This window comes from Rhinoderma darwinii, chromosome 12 (assembly GCF_050947455.1).
Source record: "Rhinoderma darwinii isolate aRhiDar2 chromosome 12, aRhiDar2.hap1, whole genome shotgun sequence".
Lineage (NCBI taxonomy): Eukaryota > Metazoa > Chordata > Amphibia > Anura > Rhinodermatidae > Rhinoderma > Rhinoderma darwinii.
In genome coordinates, this window is record NC_134698.1 from 8,983,585 (window position 1) to 9,004,133 (window position 20,549).

The following is a 20,549-nucleotide window of genomic DNA, read 5'->3' on the forward strand; positions in this document are numbered from 1 at the left end:
GTCTGCAATATGTGGCTCTCCTGCTATTGCAAAACTACAACACCCAGCATGCTGGGTGTTGTAGTTTGGCAACGGCCGGAGTGTCACATGTTGCAGATCTAAGAGATCCACATTCCGAGGCTGCTCCTAGAGAGTGTCCTCCATAGAGACAGGATCACAATGCATACCGAGATGGAAGAAGATGACTGCAATAGAGATCCACCATCATCAGGTCTTCTAAAGGGGCGACGCTGTGACAACATCAATGTGAAAATCGTATAATGATGGTGGGGTCATTGTAATGCTTGTGACCAAGAAGGGATAAAATAATATGGAAAATAGAAATTCATGATACAAAAGAGGATTCTGTACTCAACAATGAAATGTTCATCTGACTTGTATGAGATTAGAAAGAAGTATTTACTCAGAAACAGCGCCACTCTTGTCCATGGGCCATGTCTGGTATTGCAGCTCAGCCCCCCTCAAGCGAATGGCTGCAATACCAGACATGACCTCTGGACAAGAGTGGTGCTGTTTCGGGAAAAAACAAACCCTTCTTTCTGATCTCATACAACCCTTTTAATCCTTAATCTCACTTTTGTTTCAATGTTGTTGAGACTTTTTTTTATGCCTTCCAATAGTCCCGGTTTTGGTGGACCACCACCAATTCTCAAAACCTAAAAGGGGTTGGTACACAATAAGTAGACCTGCTAAAATATCTATCTATCCTTTGAAATTCACACATTTTGTACATCAGGTGGCGCTGCTACAAAAATTTTTACCAAATAACATAAGGAAAACAGGAGGTTTCAGTTCACATTTTACTAATAGCAGAAAAAAAAAAAATCATCCTATAACAGAATAAAACGAAAACTCTAAAAGGTTCTGCACAAATAACGACCTCATAAAGGGACGGGTTACATTATTGTGGATTTATAACAAAGTGTCGCTCCTGATGGGGTGTGCGCCTCCAGACTTCCTCAGCGACGAAAATGTCATCTGTAATGAACAACAATAAAAGAAAATATAGAAAAGATGAACGTGAGTTCCCGTAGTTCAGCTGTCATGTCTGGCATATAGGTTGTGAATAGACATGGCAGCCGAGTCTTATCTATTCTTCTCTATACACTATGGGAGGGAAGGGAGAAGGATGAAGAAAGGAAGGGGAAAGAGCAGAGAGCAATAACGGGGGGGGGGGGGGGGGGGGATGGGTGGAAAAGGGATAGTGGAAGAGAACGGAGAAGGAAGAATAAAAGGAAATAAGCAGAAAAAAAGGTAACGTGGAAGAAGATAAATGGGAGAGGAGTAGAAGGGGAAGAGGGAAGGTGGAAGGGTGGAAAGAGGGCTGTGGAAGAGGGCAAATACAGGAAGGGTGAAGAAAAAGGGCAGGAGGGTGAAAGGGAGGAGGTATGGAAGGGGAAGAGGGCAAATACAGGAAGGGTGAAGAAAGAAGGCAGGAGGGTGAAACGAAAGAGGTATGGAAGGGGAAAAGGGCAAATACAGGGAGGAAGAAGGAAGGGGAAAATGAGTAAAAGGATTGGAAATAAGGAGAGGAAGAGGGAAGGCGGAAGGGAGGAAAGAGGGGTATGGAAGTGGAAGAGGGCAAATACAGGGAGGAAGAAGAAAAAGGGCATGTGGGTGAAAGGAAAAAGGAATGGAAGGGGAAGAGGGCAAATACAGGGAGGAAGAGGAGAGGAAGAAGGAAGGGGAAAATAAAGAGTAAAAGGATCAGAAATAAGGAGATGAAGAGGGAAGGCGGAAGGGAAGAAAGAGGGGTATGGAAGTGGAAGAGGGCAAAGACAGGGAGGAAGAAGAAAAAGGGCAGGAGGGTGAAAGGAAGGAGGTATGGAAGGGGAAGAAGGCAAATACAGGGAGGAAGAGGAGAGGAAGAAGGGAGGGGAAAATAAGGAGTAAAAGGATCGGAGATAAAGGAGAGAAAAATGGAAGAGAAGGGAGGAGTAGAATTGAAAGGAGTGAAATAAGATGAGGAGGTGGAAAAGAAAAGTGATTTTAAAGGGGAGGAGAGGAAATACAGGAAACTTCTATAAGAGATATGTAAACAGCGCAGCTCATCTGTGTCCGTACTCCCGATCACCTCGTCAGACAGTGGTTGGGAAGCAGCAGGAGAAGGAAGGATGGGGGTTTAGGATGCCCCATTCTAGAGATAGGTGCAGGTCCCAGAGGTGGGACCTGCATCTATCGGACATTTATAACATCCTGTGAACATGCCATAAATGTCCCAGGTGGGAATAGCCCTTTAATATGCAGACAATGTATCGCCTATGTATTAGACAATACATAAAACTGGATATAATGAGCCTCCTGTATAAAACCTCTGCAGTGGAAACGTGAAAGAGGTTGTAGTATAAACCGATTTATTTTAGAACCAGCAGTATTAAAACAAAAGCGACTCTACACCTCGGCTCAAAGTGGGGTGGGGGGAGCCCAAGCAGAGGACCCCCCTCTATGACATTAATACAATAATTGTCTTCCTGAAACCTCATCACTTACAGAAACATTTGCTTGTCTTCGGGATGGATTCAGGGCAGATTTCTCGTTTTGTTGGCGAGGATACCGGCAGGGTAGACACCGGCTTTAGCTGGTTCCTGGTTGGGCCACGTGCCTGGGCGCCTGTCTGCCGAGAACCCAGTAGAGTCTGTGGGCTGGTGACTTTGAGGTCCTGTAAAATAACAAATGATAATTTTTTTACTGCCTACCTACTAATTTCCCAATCTAAATCCAAGGACGAGAGAGATCTTGTCCTACATCATCATAATGTGTCGTCCATTGGGCCACATCCATCAGCTTTCCTACCAAGGACATTTTTTACATAAATCGACTACGATGTGCCATAGGGATCCAATTGGTGGTGATCTGACCATTAGGACCATCACCAATCCCAAAGAAATGGGGTGCCTAGTGGCACGTATGTATGTAAAAGTTAACGGAAGATACAAAAACAGCCGATTGGCATTTCTGCCCTTCCAATAGTCCACCCATACAGCCTTCTCTCTAGGCAGTTCCTGTATGGGGGCTCCGTAATAGACAGACATTCTCAGTGCCCGCTATCTTAATCTTTTATTAGCATCTTATAGATTCCCCTATAGGTTTTTAGAAAAGTCTTCTCAAAAACCTTCACTAGCTGGAGCCACCAGGCCCTGGCACCTATTGTTATACTTGTCTGGCATAGTGGTACCCGCTCTGCAAAGGGTTCGCTCCGCTGGCTAATAGAGGGGTCCCGAGCAGGGGAGTCTCTCTATGACATCCATATTTCCTAATAGGATATATAAAACGGGGCCACTGTACTGCTAAGTCAACCATTTTTAGGAACCTATAGAAAGACTTGAGACTTCGTATGCAGCCGAGTCAAAAGTTTTTTCAAAGTTTAGTTACCCTTTAAGATTTAAAGATACAGAGATGAATATATACCAAGAGGTCGGTCCATGCCTGATCCAAATGAAGATCTTCCCTCACTCATTGCTCCTCTGTTGCTGAATTGGGATTGCCATTGGCTTTGGTTGTACCGTTCTGTGAAGAAATACATAGGTGATGATTTATTCATCTCCCGTCCTCATACACAGATGTCCCGTCACCCTATTCAATCCCCGGCCGCCCAGTGATGTCACTTTACACAAAGTCAATGCTCCGCCCACCAGGTGTATTAAACCAGTGAACAGCATGGGTGCAAAAGCCTTGGCTATAAAGTGGAGTAACAGTTTACACCAAAATATCTGGTACAGTAACAGAGAAGAATTTTCCCTAAACTTGTAGTGATCTTGAGTTGTATTGCGCCTTATACACAATTGACATCTAAAGCTGCATTCAAAAGTTATTTTGGTTGCCACCTGTGTCCCTAGCCCCTGAGTTTATATAATGAGCTGCACTGAATTCTGGGAGACTTTGCCGTCGTTAACATCAGACTAAAAGTATATAGCCCGGAGAGAATGCCACATCTTCCACAATGCAGCGCAGCAGGACACGCACAGTACAAATATTGAACCAACAGGGGGCTGTAGTGAGCTCCTGAATTCTGAGCGCTGATAAGAAGTTATTACAATTCTGAACGCAGGTCTTAAAGGAGATCAGTAAAAGAACAAAAATACTTTCGTGACATGAGCGACCATTCCTTCAATAGAGCGAGACCGAAAATTCATGGTGGCATCAGGACCAGCCCATTCTCAGGATTGGTGGGGTCCCAGCTGCCGGCCCGCAAATAATCAGAATATAAAAGGTCCCACACACACAACAATATCACAGCCAGGAAATCCAGGTCTATAATACCGTCATATCCTCCTGCTCCTATCCCGGTACTCGGACGGGTCTCATTGTAGGGACCTTGGTTCCCGGACTGTTGTCCACTATTCCACTGCATCTGCTTATACTTTGCTTCCATTTCTATGAAAATAAAGAGGATAGGAGTTATATCGCCAAGCAAAAAAAAATAAAAATATCATATATATATATAGCTGCGTTGCATTAATCGGTCTGGAATTGGCGCCAATCCAATATACAGCCATTACAGTCCCATGGCTGGATTGGCAGATTACCCAATGGTCTTACATTGAACTCCCCTCTCAGCAGCAGATCAATGCCAGGTGGTCGGACCCTGTACAGCGGCACAAGGGGTGGCTACAGGTTCATATGCCATCCCCAGAGACGCCATCTGTGCCCCATGATAGGCCGTATTTTATACTAACAGAATTGTGCACACGACCGCCAATGCTACCTACCACAATAGGCATTGGGCCATGTATTCAGGACCAGGAAATCGGGATCCCGACCATGTGACCAAGTCTTAACTTTGATTTACGTGTCCAGTAATGTGATCAAACCGATAATCCGGCAATTCTCCGAACCGCATTGTCTTTACTTACCTGCACCCGATGGTGGTTTTGTCTTATCGAGAGATCCACTGTTGTCCATCCGGGACCCAGGAAACGGCTGATTCTGGTTGAAACGACTGCCGGAATCTGTACATGAATAAGGATATAAATATAACTTAGGCCAATGGAATCAATAATTATAATACATAGAAAACAATGGCGCCTCTATCGCTGAACAGATCCCAACCCAGACATTAGAGGCGGCTGCAGAGTCGCTATTTTGTTAGCGATAGAAAATCACAGGGACGGCTAAAACTTCTCTACAGTATGAGGACCCCGCCTAACAGCTCCTCATATCTCAGCTTCCTAAAATCCTGTAAGCGGAGAGTGGGATATTGGGATTGCAAGCAGTCACGCCTGAATACAGCCCGATACCTGAATATCCGCCGGCTCCTTGTCCCATAGGAGGTCTTGGATCTTTAGCGGGATCAGCATTATCAAATCTGGAGCCAGCAATTTGTGGAGTCTGATTGAAACGCATTTCGGATCCTGTAAAATACGGAAAAATATTTGTTAAAACGATTGTATGCGGAGAGATCTCGCTAGGGGAGCCGCTCTGACAATGTCCACAGAGATAAGACGGTATCAGAGCGGCTTAGGCGCTTGTCCCTTTGGCAATGGGCACATTTTGCTGGAGGGCACAAAAGGTGGACAATGGAGGGAGAGGGATGGTTTCTGTTTAAAAAAAATATATATATCCCTCCCCTCTGACATCCATAAGCCCTTTTTGGGGTTGTCCTTAAAAAAAAAAAAAAAGTGATGCCATGTGCACAGACCATCGGTACAATGGCACATGGAGTCGCCACGCTTTTACTTGAAATACCAGCAGGCAATCCTATCGCATGATGCCCCAATGAGGCCCCCGTAGTCTCCCATAGAAGTATCGCCTTGCGGCATACAATGCTACATAGCACAATCAAAATTGGAGGCACACAGAGGTACAGCGTGGGCCCATAGCATTTAATGGGCTCCATATTCTGGACTGGGGAACACCGTCATGTGCATAAGGCTTCATTTAGACTAAAACGTCCAATGATGCCATGAACCTGATCATCCGGCATCTCTCCGATCCTTAGGTCTGTACTGACCTGCACCTAATGGTGGTTTTGTCTTCTCGAGAGATCCACTGTTGTCCACCCGCGACCCAGGAAACTGCTGATTCTGGTTGAAACGACTGCCGGAATCTGTAAATGAATAAGGATATAAATATAATTTAGGCCAATCAAATGTCATAATTATAATACACAATAACCGATGACGTCCGTCTATCCCTGAGCTGCCCCAAACCAACTGCAAAGGGGCAGAGTCGCTGTTGTATGGCTATTTTGTCTTCTCTCCTGTCGTAGGAAGGCAGCAGTACATTAATTCAAGAGTGCGAGACCCCCCAATCATCTCAGCTTCCGGGAGAGGATAGTGGGATATTGGGGTTTCTTGCAGTCACACCTGAATTTCCATGTTCAATAATACTGCCAATGTGATTAGAAGTTGTGCGAGTCACAATGCCGGATACCTGAATATCCTTGTCCCCCGAGAGGTCTTGATTCCTTTGGATTATCAGATCTGGAGCCGGGAAATTGCTGATTCTGATTGAAACCCGTTCCGGGACCTGTAAAATAAAACATTTTAATAAAAGACCCTTGGATTTTATAAGGGGAAGGGGGGTATTGTGGGATCTCGCAAGTGAAGCCGCTCTTACACGGACCACACTGGACAACGTCAGAGCAACGTAGGCACACATGCCCCTCATGAAGGATAGTAAGATACCATGACTGTGTATATACTAGGAGTCCTACATGTGCACGGACCCTGTACAGCGGCACATGGAGTGGCTATAGGTTTATACTCTATACTCCGAGGCCTACCGGTACTGCAAACCCAAACGGTTCACCATATTTTTCACTATAAACCATGAAATGCTACTTACCACCATAAAATCAGAGGCACATGGTATAATTTGGGCACAATGCAGGCAACGGGCACCATACTCTGGACTAGGGCCTACAGAGCCTGAATATGGACATGCGATAAACCTAAAAACCTTCCGATCTCCGATCCAAAATCGGCCATTACCTGCACCTTGTGGTTTTGGCTTATCGAAAGATCCAGCGTTGTCAGTCCAAGAACCGGGAAACGCCTCATTTTGAGCAAAACTACTGTCAGGTTCTGTAAATTAATAATAGAATATCCAATTACCAATAGCACAGTAAACAATAGTGCCCATCTATCCCTGACCAGATCCCAACCCAGGCAGAGGGTGCAAAAAGGCCGAAACTGTGCTGAAAGTACCCAGCCGGGGTGTCCAGCCAGGAGACTGGACTAATGGGAGGACGAGGGAACTTTCTGACCGTAAAATCCCTTTCTCGTCCAGTCCAATGGGGGATCCAGACCGTGGGTATAGGTTGTTGCCACTAGGAGGCGTGACACTAAGAATTAAAATGTATTGGCTCCTCCTCCAGGATTGGCACGGAGCTAGCCGGTCTGCACAGAAGCAGAATTCAACATAAAGAGAAAAACACGAAACCGTGTCCGACACATGGTGGTACAATTTGGGCACAATGCAGGCAACGGGCACCATACTCTGGACTAGGGCATACAGAGGCTGAATATGGACATGCAATAAACCTAAAAACCTTCCGATCTCCAATCCGAAATCGGCCATTACCTGCACCTTGTGGTTTTGGCTTATCGAAAGATCCAGCGTTGTCAGTCCAAGAACCGGGAAACGCCTCATTTTGAGCAAAACTACTGTCAGGTTCTGTAAATTAATAATAGAATATCCAATTACCAATAGCACAGTAAACAATAGTGCCCATCTATCCCTGACCAGATCCCAACCCAGGCAGAGGGTGCAAAAAGGCTGAAAAGCTTTGCAGAGTAGTAAAAAGGACCAAGGGCGCTGCTATGAACATCAATGTCACAGGCTTCAGACAGGCATGACATAAAAGTATTTATTTGTAACAGAAGAGGCTACGCGTTTCAACGCCGGACCAGCGTCTTCATCAGGCCAATGCCAACTGCTGAAAGACTACCCAGCCAGGAGACTGGACTAATGGGAGGACGAGGGAACTTTGACCGTAAAATCCTTTTCTCGTCCAGTCCATTGGGGGATCCAGACCGTGGTTATAGGTTGTTGCCACTAGGAGGCGTGACACTAAGAAATAAAAAGTATTGGCTCCTTCTACAGGATTGGCACTGAGCTAGCGGGTCTGCACAGAAGCAGAATTCAACGTATAGAGAAAAACAATATCAGAACCAGGTATGTAGCCGCCTTTCTTGGAAAGGACCAATCAGTGGAAGAGAAATAAAGGAACGGCACATGAGGGTGGACAGCCAGCGCCAGAGGGAGTTGTGTACGGATAGAAGAAGAGTGATCCCTGGGTTTAGGGATTCTGGAGCGACGTCCAAACCGGCAAAAATCTAAACTGAACGGGAGTGAAACGGAGTATAGGGGAAAAGCCTCTAACGCCAACACCGTCTTGCCTGAATTTTTTATTTTTTTTAATGGAGTAAGACCCGAAAATAAATCAATATTGTGCAGGTCACGATGAATATACCTTGATATCTGCTTGCACCTTCGTCTATTTCAGGTCTCTGTTCCTTGGTGGGATTCGGATTATCAAATCTGGAGCCGGGAGCTGTAAAATAAAAAACACCACACATGTGGATGTATACACGTCATTGCGGTTCATCTATATGGACAGTATAGGTACATATATATCCCTCTGGATGTATTCTACATCTATGGAGGTGAATGTAGACAATCTGTATACAGGTCACTGTGGTTTAGAGTATTTGTAACATAAAAATACCAGGTCCTAACATTCTCGTTCCATCGGAAGGCCCCTTGTCAAAGCGAGAAGCCGGATTTTGGTTAAAGGCTCTGTCCAATCAGAGATAATGGCGGCAATATTGCTAGGATATGCCACCAATGTCCCAGTAGTGGAGGTTCAACCGGTGTGACACCCAGTGATCGCATCTTGGCCCTGTTTTTCTTAGTGGCCGCATGGTGGCTCATTATAGCCAATGGCCGACCATGCAAGCCTTTTATTTTACAGAACTGGATGGTCACGCAGAATATTTAAGACCACAAAAACTGCTTTATGACTATATAGTTACCTTGAGGTCTCTGACCGAGTGGTTGAAGTTGTGGCCCTTGACCGGACGCGAGCGCCTTCTGGGAGCTGGTCCCTTGCGGAGGCTGGTTGACATTCTCTGTAGCTAAAGTATATAAAAGATATCTATATTACTAAATGATCTGTGAAAGGAAACCGATACAAAACGGTATCTGAATTCAATTGGTTGGGATTGTGTGTTGTGATGTAGTACCACTGTCACGCACTAGGGGGAGCTAGACCAAACCACATACGTCCAGTAAAGTTACTTGGGTTGTATCAACATGACAACCACTGTTCTTATGCCCTTGTAGGTTATATAGCGTCATACAGGGGAGGGTGTAATCGCGAGATCGTCAGGACTGGATCAGTTCGCGGCATTGTAAGTTAATTCACCACCAAAGGTGAACATGTGGCGTTCCGGCTCAATGATCCTGTCTGAAGCTTGGGAAAGGATCATCGATGAGCCGAAATGTCGCCTTTTCAGACGTGCTGTTGCCTACTTTGACTTTACCAAATAGGGCGGATCCACCCTTTTGATTCGCACGAAGATCCTTATATTTTGCGGAGAGTGCTGCATCTGTATGCTTTTGCGTTTCAGTCCGAAAAAAAGACATTGGGCGGTCCGCAGTTAAAAGGGGGGTGAAGGAGGGTTCAACTAAGCAACCCCTGTCCCTATGCCTCATTAGGGCCTATGAATGTCATCGATGGAGATTCTCCACTCAGGACTCCCCTATATTAGGCAAAAAAATTGGAATTACCTGCAGTTATACCTGAATTTGCAGGTTATGATTTAACATTATTGCTTATGTGAAAGTTTTCAGTGTGGGATACCTGAATATCTGCCTGGTCCTTGTCCCATCAGAGATCTCGGATCTTTGGAGGGATTAAAATTATCAAATCTGGAGCCAGGAGCTGTAATATAAAAAAAAGGATTTGTTAAAGAGATCGGCTGTAGGGTCCGATGTCCAATAGGATTTCTGTCTGTTCATTGCAGTCATCTGTTACTGTGTGTACTACTCCGCACTAGCCCAATGAAGAAACTATAGTCCGTATATACCACCTTAAGGGTAAAATCTTAGACTGCCCCTTTAAATAACAGAACACACAAGGAGCTCTAAAAATCCCTATACACTGCAGGTGGGGGAAGGGAGAGCAGTGTTTGCGCACACGTCCCCTCTATATACACAGTAAAGGCTTAACATGTGGATGTATAGCAGCTGTGTACAGGTCATCGCTGTTAACCCCTTAGTGACCAGCCCATTTTAGGCCCTAATGACCAAGCTATTTTATTCGTTTTTCTATAGTCACATTCAAAGAGCTATAATGTTTTTATTTTTTCGTCGACATAGCTGTATGAGGACTTGTTTTTTGCGGGATTAGTTTTACTTTTTAATAGCACCATTTTAGGGTACATATAATTTTTTTATTAACTTTTTGGGGGGGGGGGATTATTAAAAAAAAATACCTGAAATTCCGCCCTTGTTCTATGCATTTTTAAATTGACGCCATTCACGGTGTGGCGTAAATAACACGTTACCTTTATTCTATGGGTCGGTACGATTACGGCGATACCACATATGTAGAGGTTTTTTATGTTTTACGACTTTTGCACAATAAAAACACTTTTGAACCAAAATTATTTGTTTTTACATCGTCGCTTTCCAAGAGCCGTCTTTTTTTTATTTTTCCATCAATGTAGTGATTTTTTGGGCTTGTTTTCTGCGGGACGAGACGTAGTTTTGAATGGTACTGTTTTGGGGTGCATGGGACTTATTCATTCATTTTTATTATGACTTTTTTGGGGGGCAATGGAAAAAAATTGCAATTTCGCCATTGTATTTTGCGGGTTTTTTTTACGGTGTTCACCTTGCGGTTTAAATTACATATTAACTTTATTAATTGAGTCATTACGGTCTATGTGTACTTTTATTTATTTTTTACACTTTTACTAAATAAAACCACTTTTTTTTTTACTGTAATTTTTATTATTAATCTTTATTTCAAATTTTTGACTTATTTTATTAGTCCCACTAGAGGACTTTACTGTGCGATCTTCAGATCGCTGATATAATGCTCTGGTATACTTCGTATATCAGAGCATTATTGCCTGTCAGTGTAAGGGCTTATTCAGACGAACGGGATATACGTCCGTGCAACGTCCGTGATTTTCACGCGCGTCGCACGGACCATTATTAGTCTATGGAGCCGTGCAGACAGTTGCGTGATTTTTACGCAGCGTGAGTCCGCTGCGAAAAAGTCACGACATGTCCGTTCTTTGGGCATATTTTGCGCATCACGCACCCATTGAAGTCAATGGGTGCGTGAGAATCATGCATGCCACACGGAAGCACTTCCGTGGGACGCGCGTGATTCGCGCAACAGCTGTGAAAAGTATGAATCAAAACAGAAAAGCACCACGTGCTTTTCTGTTTACAAACATCCAAACGGAGTGTCATACTGATGGCGGCTGCGCGAATAGCACGCAGCCGCGCATCATATGGTGATGACACACGGAGCTGTCAAGTGCCTTTTGCGCATGCAAAACGCCGCGTTTTTTGCGCGAGCAAACGCACATACTCGTGTGAATCCAACATAAATCTGACAGGCAATCTATTAGGACGTGCCTACGGCTGCCATGACACCCCATCAGAGACCCGCGATTGCATTTGCGGCCCGCCGATGGGTGACAGAGGGAGCTCACTCCCTCTGTAAACAAAGTTAAATGCCGCGGTCGCTATTGACGACGGCATTTAACAGGTTAAACGGCCGCGATCTAAGTAAACTTCGATCGCGGGCGTTGGAGCAGGAGCCCAGCTGTCATCAGACAGCAGAGCCCCGGCTCCAGCCTGCACAGGAGACCCGTGCAGGACTTAGACTTGGCCAACGTGAAGAGGCGACGGCCTAGCCTAAGGCCCCTTAGTGACCAACGTGAAAAGGCGTATTGGTGGTCACTAAGGGGTTAATGTATATGGACCGTATATTCCTCTGCATGTATTCTACGTCTACGGAAGTGAATGTAAACAATCTGTATACAGGTCTGAGTGGTTTACAGTATTTGTAACCTGGAAATACCTGGTCCTAACATTCTTGTTACATCAGCAGGTCCCTTGTCGATGCGAGAAGCCGGATTTTGGTTAAAACGCATTTCGGAACCTGTATAAAGAAAAAATAAAAAAAGAAGACGGCCCTAAGATTGAATAAAGGGAGATGAAAATACACAGAAAACCCGGATGGATGTGCCATAAATGTGAGAGATGGGAATATCCCTTTAAATAACAAAAAACACATACAATACTCTAAATATACTGTGAGAGGAGCAGATCTCAGCGATTGCAGGCGGGGGAAGGGTTTGCACACACGTCTCTCTATGGACAGTATAGATACATAGGCTCCTCTGGATGTATTCCACGTCTATGGACTAATGTATGGAAACTGAGAATATTCACAACCACAGAAATCTCTTCATTACATAGTTACCTGGAGGTCTCTGAAGCTGCGGCCCCAGACCGGGCATGAGGGCCTTCTGGGAGCCGGTCCCTGGCGGTGGTTGGTTGACAATCCCTGCAGCTAAAAGGTATAAAAGATATCTATGTTACTGAATGGGCAGATCTGTGAAAAGAAACCGATAGAATTTGGAATCAATAGATTGGATTATATGTTGGGAAAAAAAAAAAAAAAACACACACTAGGGAGAGAGCGATCCGCAAACCACACAGTATAACACCAACCTGGTTACTTTAAAGAGGACTTGTCCGCTCTCCTCACATGTCCAGTATAGTAAATATTTCCATTAATCATCAAAAAAATTATAATAATTCCAGAGCATCTTTCCTTAGGACGCTGCATTGTGCCATTCCTCTTATATTCCTCCTGGAAATGTATGCATAAATTGATGTTACCATTCCTCTTTGACAAGGAAAATGGTAACACTTAATTGTCAATTTATTTAAACATTTCCAGGAAGAATAAAAAAAAAAAAAAAAGAAGAGGAACACCACAATGCGAGTCCTAAATGAAGATGCTCCGGAATTATTTTATGGGAAATGCAAGTTTTTTTCTAAAACACACATGTCAGGAGCGGGGACAGGTCCGCTTTTAAAAAAAAGAAAAAAAAAAAAAAAGAAGAAGAGGTTGTCCCAACTAGACAACCCCTGCCTACACGTCCTATTAAAATTTACATAGATGTCAGACCCGCCCCTTCCCATTAGCCCCAGCGAGCTATTGGGATTAAAAAGGGGTTTTCCCATCTTGGACAATTATGCCGTATCAACCGGATATGCCATAAAAGTCTGATAGGTTCTGGGTCCTAGAGGCAGGACCTGCACCTATCTCTAGAAGGGGGCCCCCTAAAACCCGTTCTCTCTTACTCGGCTCCGCTGCCTCCCGGCCACTTCCTGGTTAGGTGGTTGGGAGTTCCGGAAACAGCCGAGTTCACTCAGCTACGCTGTTTCCGTAGCTACCGAGTCCCGGAAACAGCGTAGCTCGCTGTGATAAGCGGTTACCGTAACTGCCATTCACTTCTATGGGAGTTACGGAAACAGCGTAGCTCAATGAGCACTCGGCTGTTTCCGTAACTCCCGACCACCTAACCAGGAAGTGGCCGGGAGGCAGCGGAGCCGAGTAAGAGAGAACGAGTTTTAGGAGGCCCCCTTCTAGAGATAGGTGCCGGTCCTAGAGGTGGGAGCCGCATCGATCAAACTTTTACGGAAAATCTTGTGGATACGTCATAAATGTGCAAGGTGGGAAAACCCCTTTAACTGGATTCACACCTGAATATCCAGGGTTTGAATGGAGTTAAGGCCCTTTTACACGGGCCAATGATCAGGTCGTCTTAAGGCTCGTTCTCGATCATTTCTCTGTGTAAACAGGGCAACGATCACCCGATAAACTAGCAAACGCTCATTCATCTGCTGATCGAATCGTTCATGCAGCACAAAATATTATCGTTGTCGGCAGCGCATCTCCTGTGTAAACAGAGATGCGCCGCCAACAGGATGGAAATGTATGGGGACGAGCGATCGTAGTAACAATCACTCGCCCCCATACGTTACTGATCATTGTTCCTTGTGAGAGGAGCAAACAAGCGCCGATCATCGAGCGATCTCATTGATCCGTGCTCGTTGTTACGGCCAAAACTGCCCGGTGTAAAAAGGACCCTTAGGCTTTAAAAGTATTGCTAATGTGAATCACAACTCTCTATGTGGGATACCTGAATATCTGCCTGCTGCCAGTCCTAGTAGAAGATTCTGCATAGAGGGAATCGGGATTTGCGGATTCTGATTATAACCTGTAAAAAAAAAAATTTTATTTGTTAACGTTACTCTTAGGTTGGACGGGGGGGGTAGAAGTAAAAGAAACATCTCTATGCACGCGTGGGTCTGCATGACTAATGTGAATAGGATCTCGTATCCAATACATACAGCGCTCCAATACCAATATACGCTGTCTGACTGCTAACCAAGAGGAGATCTCAGTGATTGCAGGTGGGTGATTGGAGGGCCCGGTTTGCACACACATCTATATGGACAGTATAGATACAAAGGCTCCTCTGGATGTATTCCACGTCTATGGGCAAGTGTATGTATACAAGCTGTGTATACGCCATTGTCATTTAATCAACATACCTAGTCCTATTGCTAATTTGATTAGATCAACGGGTCCCTTGTCAAAGCGAGCAACTGGATTTTGGGTTGTGAGATAGTCTAGAGATGAAAAAAGAAAAACCAAATACCTAAAAGTTAGTCAAATCAGGTTAAGAAAAGAAAAAAAAAAAAAATTAGAAACCCCAGCACAACGTAGGGACAATAATAATACCCGGAATATGACTTCAAGGTGATTTTCAAGCTAAAACCTTTAAAGGGTTATTCCAATCTCAGGCATTTCTGGCCTATCCATATGAAAGGCCATACATGTCCGATAGAGGTGGGACCCGCGAAACACGGCTCCCTGACCCTCGTCCTAAATACTCCCGCTGAACTACAGAAACCACGTAGACAAACCCGTTCAGATGTTTCCATAAAACCCGGTCACCCCGTAACTCAGTGGCCGGAGCCCAGCGACAGCGGAAGTAGGTAGGACAGGAGTCCCGTTCTAGAGATAGGTGTGGGTAGGACCCGCATCGATCGGACATATCAAAATGTCTGAGATGTGAATATCCCTTTAAATATCAAAACACATACAATGCTCTAAATCCGCGGAGTATAGTGCGGTCGCGAAATTGGATCATTACTGAGAATATTCGCCACCGCAGAAATGTCTTCATTCATTTCATAGTTACCTAGAGGCCTCTGAACAAGTTGTTGAAGACCGGACGCGAGCGCCATCTGGGAGCTGGTCACCGGCGGAGGTTGGTTGACAGTCCCTGCAGGTAAAAAGCGATCTATGTTACTGAATGGCTAAGCCCAGTACTGTGCATTTCATCTTACAATACAACGTTACTCAGTATATGTACAACCGAGAAAACCACTTCATTACTATATAGTTACCTGGAGGATTCTGACCAGCCGGCTGAACTACTGGCGGTATACCGGCCACGGGCGCCTGCTGCGTGCCGGTCCCTTGTGGAGTCGGTTTACCCCTCTCGGCTGCTGCAGCTTTATAAAGAAATACATATTAATGGTATTTGGATGAGAAGAGAGAAAAGAGAGAGAGAAAAGAGAGAGAGAAAAGAGAGAGAGAAAAGAGAGAGAGAAAAGAGAGAGAGAAAAGAGAGAGAGAAAAGAGAGAGAGAAAAGAGAGAGAGAAAAGAGAGAGAGAAAAGAGAGAGAGAAAAGAGAGAGAGAAAAGAGAGAGAGAAAAGAGAGAGAGAAAAGAGAGAGAGAAAAGAGAGAGAGAAAAGAGAGAGAGAAAAGAGAGAGAGAAAAGAGAGAGAGAAAGAGAGAGAGAGAAGAGAGAAGAGAGAAAGAGAGAGAGAGAGAGAGAGAAGAGAGAGAGAGAAAAGAGAGAGAGAAGAGAGAGAGAGAAAAGAGAGAAGAGAGAGAAGAGAGAGAAGAGAGAGAAGAGAGAGGAGAGAAGAGAGAGAGGAGAGGAGAGGAGAGGAGAGAAGAGAGACAGAGAGAGAGACAGAGAGAGAGACAGAGAGAGAGACAGAGAGAGAGACAGAGAGAGAGACAGAGAGAGAGACAGAGAGAGAGACAGAGAGAAGAGAGACAGACAGACAGAGAGATGCCCGCTTTTTACCCCATATTTTTTTGCGCTTCATGAATCCCTCCATAGACTCTAGTCTATGAGGGATCCGTGAGAGCACGTCCCGCACTGGTGCATCGTGGACGTGAAAAACTGCAGTTTTTCACGTCCGAGGTTGGCCACGTTCGTGTTAATGTACACGACCTCCCCCCGTGCAGGCTATACCCAGCCTACAGCCACAGAGGTATTGTTTGTATCTCAGCGGTAGGAGAAGCACCAACAAAAACGATGTAAGATAACCAAGGAACAAAATAAGAACATGGTCAAAGGGGACAACAGAAGACTTCAGAATTCAATGAGCGGGTGCTGTGTCCCAAAATGAAGACTCCAAGAAAGAGATTCACAAAAAATTCTCGGTCGATTTATTGGGAGACACCATGGCACGCCCAAAAACAGTCCCTAGAGAGGGAAAAAAAAAAATGCTCGAAGACTAAGCCACCCCTGCCTGTAACACCTTACGACCAAAAAGATCCATTGATGAAAAAGGTGTGCACCCTGTAGAACCTAGAGGGCTGAAGACTGATGGTGCAGTGCCCAAAAAACCACCGCCGAACAGGTAGAATGTGCCGTGATCCCTACAGGAGTGCCCGTCTCTCACACATACCGCTTACGTCGATTGCCCGGAATGATAGAGAGGGTATAAACACTAAGGTGAGGTGACCGCCAGGTACAGGTGGATTGCACTCACAAAATCCAGCTTGTGGCGAGACCGCTCTCTGGGGTGAGAAAGGCGAGGGACAGAAGGATGGAAGTGCGACCTCTTAGGAAAGCGAGAACAACCTTTGGAAGTAGGGAACCAGGTGTAAAACCAGCTTATCCTGGTGGAGAATCAGAAAAGGAGAGCGACCACTCGGAGACCTGTCTGGTAGAGGTCACTGCAACTAGAAAAGCGACCTTCTAGGAGGTGAAACATAAGGAGACGTCTCTGAAGGGCTCAAGGCGGAGACTGAAGAGCAGCCAATACTGGTTTGAGGTTCCAGGGGTGCACCGGAGTTATGTATAGGATAACTGAGTAAACTACCCCTGACATGGGACTTTGAGGCAAGAGGAGATCTGACCCATCAGGGAACTGAGGAGCAGCCCCGCGTTCAGGCCGTCTGGAGTGCCCAACCGTTGAAAAAATTTGGGGCTGAGGACGTTGAGATGAGGTAATCTGCCGAGATGGCTGGGACATAATGTTCTGCCCAGTAGAGGATCTGGGCTGCTTTCTTCATGACCGCTCTGCTACCAGTGCCGCCCCGGTGATTAATGTAAGCGACGGCCGTGGCATGGTCCGTCTGTACTCGAATTGGGTGCCCCCGTAGAGGAAGGTCTCATGCCAATGGAGGACAGTGGGGGAGGGGGACCAACCTTAACTCTAGGATATCGATGGCCAGGGAGTTTCCTGAGAGTTCCAGCGGCCCTGTCCCATGTGGTAGAGAAACATTTCCCACAAGCCCAGCAGGCGCATTAATCGGCCTTCCATACATTTCTCCTCGCAGGTCTGTGCCATTGGACATGAAATCTCTATACAACGAGCGCCTTACCTTGATTTTTGCTGGATTGTCCTCCAGCTATTGCGATCTCTTTTCGTTTCTTAATCTCTAAAAATGCCTAGGATACAAAATAAAGCTGGTTATATAGAAACTTGGGGCGCAGTTCAGCAGTACCGTAAAGCAAAGTTGTACTACCGGTGCCACTTACATTGACGATTTGATAATTACTTAACGGGGGCGTTCACTTTGGACAACCCTTTTTCCCAGATTTACGTTAGCACTGCGGCATTTCCGCAAAAGAATGAGCACGCTCTGATTTCCATGCTCCGTTAAGTATCATATCCGCACCAAAAATCCTCGGCAAATCTGCCTGGTCTGAACTCGGCTTAAAGGGGCCAGAGTGACCCTTCATTCTGTTTACCAGTAGGGGCCCCATGTGGTCAGACTCACGAGAATCATAACGATCATTCAACAGGCCATCAATTGAGCCCTGGGCTAACCCTTTCAGGACCTTGTGATGGCTGCCAGTAAATGTCATCTTCATCTATACCCCATAGAGCATTATGGCATAGTTTAAGCACTGGCACCAGAACGATGGGGCCCATATGGGGCACACATTAAGTATAGGACCTCTTGCAGCCATAACATTCTCCTCTCTTGTGGGCTTCGTTTGGTGGCCACTCCTAAAAGGAGGTTTCTTAGAAGCCGAAAGAAAAGAACGAGGAGGGGGAGGGGGTGACTACACGAACTATAGCCAAGAAGGGACCCGAGAAGGAACAAGAAGGTCCCTCATCTTCAGGACAGCTTGAAGGTCCCTCACTCCAGAATCCTCTGGATTTTCTAGCAGGACACTTACCTTCTTCTCTGCTTCCAGCCTAGTTTTCTCCTCTGTAATCCGCATCTTCAATTGCTCCATACGTGTCCTGTAACGTAGAAGAGCCTCAGACATCTGCTTTACGGATTCCATGACATACTGAACTCCTTTTTCATCTTCAACGTGGTAGGTTTTCTAAAAGAGAGCGAGTGAAGGGAAGTAAAGTGAAAAGAGAAGAATCCCCAGATAGTACTCACTACTTGTCAATCCCCCCGGTGCTCCTGAAATCCATAGCAATCCCCCCGGTGCTCCTGAAATCCATAGCAATCCCCCCGGTGCTCCTGAAATCCATAGCAATCCCCCCGGTGCTCCTGAAATCCATAGCAATCCCCCCGGTGCTCCTGAAATCCATAGCATTAAAGGGATTTTCCAGCCACTAAAAATTGATGGCCTATCCTTGGGATAGATGATGGGTCAGGCGATTCACAGGCATTAGTCTTCTCCCATTGAATTGAATGGGAGAAGAGGCTGCAATACCTGTGAATCACCGCGAAATGCGTGTCGACGATTCACAGCGAGCAAGAAGAAATGAAGGGGAAGCAGCGCTCGTACGATCGCCGCTTCCCCTTCAAAACAGCTGACCGGCGGACACTCCCCGACCCATCAGCTATTGATGGCCATCAATTTTTAGTGGCTGGAAAACCCATTTAAAGGGGTTGTCCCAGAATCCTATAGGATAGGGGATCATTGTCTGATCGCTGGGACCACCACCGATTACACGACCCTAAAAAGACCTAAAGGACATGGCGGGGGCAGCATTACCTGAATTACATGGCAGGACAATTGACATATATAAAAGGTGTACGTTACACATATACCTCGGGGATCGAGCGGAATGCCTACCCAGAGCGTTGCTGGCGGTCTGGCCAGGGATTCTCACATTACCAAGCTCCTAACGTCACGGTCCATACGCTCTGGCCGGGGACTCTGGGACTGTAGGAGCACCTGACATCACGGTCCATATATAGGCGGTGACTTTAGGAGCGGACTCCCTGGCCAGAGCGTTGCGGTTCTCTTCAAAAATGAGTAATGTCTGTCACAAGCCATTGTCGAATAACCTTACCAAAAAATCAAACAGCTCCTCATTGCACCAGAAATCATCCGGATCAGTGTCGCTAAACTCCTGGGGGGGGAAAGATGGACATTTTTATTATCAATTTGACATCACCATATAAACAATGTTGTCTATTCACTTTATGAATGGTGGAGGTCCGACCTCTGGGGCTCACACCGATCCTGAAAAAGTTGCCGGCATAGCCGATTTATTACTATTTTTTCCTGCACAGCAGTGCCCCGGCCACCCCATGTACATGGTGCTGCAGAACGGCCCCATTAAAGTGAACGGGGCTGGCTGGGAGCACCGCTGTGCAGGGAAAACATAGAAGGGGGATGCTAAATCAGGTCGGACCACCACTGATCAAAAAGTGATGGCATATCCTAGCGATCACTTTATAAGTTGGGAATACCCCTTTAATAGGGAGAGCCTTTTATATACCATATATGCATTGTATAGGGTTATAGAATAAACATTCATCTCATACCATGCTGCACACTTCCATGTCGCTGTCACACTCCTTATCCTGAAAAACAAACAACACAGTCAATCGGCCGCCACTTTGAACACCAGAGCGGTCACGTGGTTTATCCGCTTCACTCTGTGGCTCACCTGCTTCTTCTTTTTACAAAGGGGAAGATTTTCACTGCTGAAAAAGAAATAAATCCATGAATATTTTTTGAGGGTTCAATAGCGAATATGTACGCCATGGCCGAACTAATACATTTGAGAAAATTGGGGCTCAGAAAAATGGCTGCCTCCAGATGGCGGTGCATATTCGGCAGTTGCTTAAAGGGATTGTCCAAGATTAGAAAAACACGGCGGCTTTCTTCCATAAACAGCACAACCCCTGTCCGCTGACTGTGGGTGTCTTACAGCTCAGCCCCATTCACTTCAATACCAGACAACCCATTGACAGGTGCGGCGCGGTTTTTGGATAAAAGCAGCCATGTTTTTCAAATCCTGGACAACCCTTTTAACTCC

At 45.6% G+C, this 20,549-nt stretch overlaps 1 protein-coding gene across 2 annotated transcripts in view; it reads right to left on the reverse strand.

Moving 5' to 3' along the window:
- Window positions 1-786: 786 nt before the first annotated feature.
- LOC142665173 (uncharacterized) overlaps window positions 787-20,549 on the reverse strand; it is a 30,601-nt gene continuing 10,838 nt past the window's right edge. Inside the window, exons 10-33 of one of the 2 annotated variants that reach the window (XM_075844744.1) lie at window positions 20,178-20,214; window positions 20,053-20,091; window positions 19,575-19,634; window positions 18,494-18,646; window positions 17,689-17,755; window positions 15,463-15,570; window positions 15,255-15,338; window positions 14,602-14,679; window positions 14,187-14,264; window positions 12,455-12,544; window positions 12,050-12,130; window positions 9,809-9,889; window positions 8,979-9,080; window positions 8,417-8,497; window positions 7,525-7,617; window positions 6,933-7,025; window positions 6,373-6,468; window positions 5,951-6,046; window positions 5,238-5,351; window positions 4,854-4,949; window positions 4,261-4,374; window positions 3,409-3,507; window positions 2,491-2,659; window positions 787-978 (exon numbers count right to left, since the gene is read on the reverse strand). In XM_075844744.1, the coding sequence (XP_075700859.1) occupies window positions 2,520-2,659; window positions 3,409-3,507; window positions 4,261-4,374; window positions 4,854-4,949; window positions 5,238-5,351; window positions 5,951-6,046; window positions 6,373-6,468; window positions 6,933-7,025; window positions 7,525-7,617; window positions 8,417-8,497; window positions 8,979-9,080; window positions 9,809-9,889; window positions 12,050-12,130; window positions 12,455-12,544; window positions 14,187-14,264; window positions 14,602-14,679; window positions 15,255-15,338; window positions 15,463-15,570; window positions 17,689-17,755; window positions 18,494-18,646; window positions 19,575-19,634; window positions 20,053-20,091; window positions 20,178-20,214 (2,080 nt within the window). In that variant the 3' untranslated portion in view covers window positions 787-978; window positions 2,491-2,519. The remainder of the gene's footprint in view (window positions 979-2,490; window positions 2,660-3,408; window positions 3,508-4,260; window positions 4,375-4,853; window positions 4,950-5,237; window positions 5,352-5,950; window positions 6,047-6,372; window positions 6,469-6,932; window positions 7,026-7,524; window positions 7,618-8,416; window positions 8,498-8,978; window positions 9,081-9,808; window positions 9,890-12,049; window positions 12,131-12,454; window positions 12,545-14,186; window positions 14,265-14,601; window positions 14,680-15,254; window positions 15,339-15,462; window positions 15,571-17,688; window positions 17,756-18,493; window positions 18,647-19,574; window positions 19,635-20,052; window positions 20,092-20,177; window positions 20,215-20,549) is intronic. The other variant, XM_075844745.1, reaches the window with a different exon arrangement.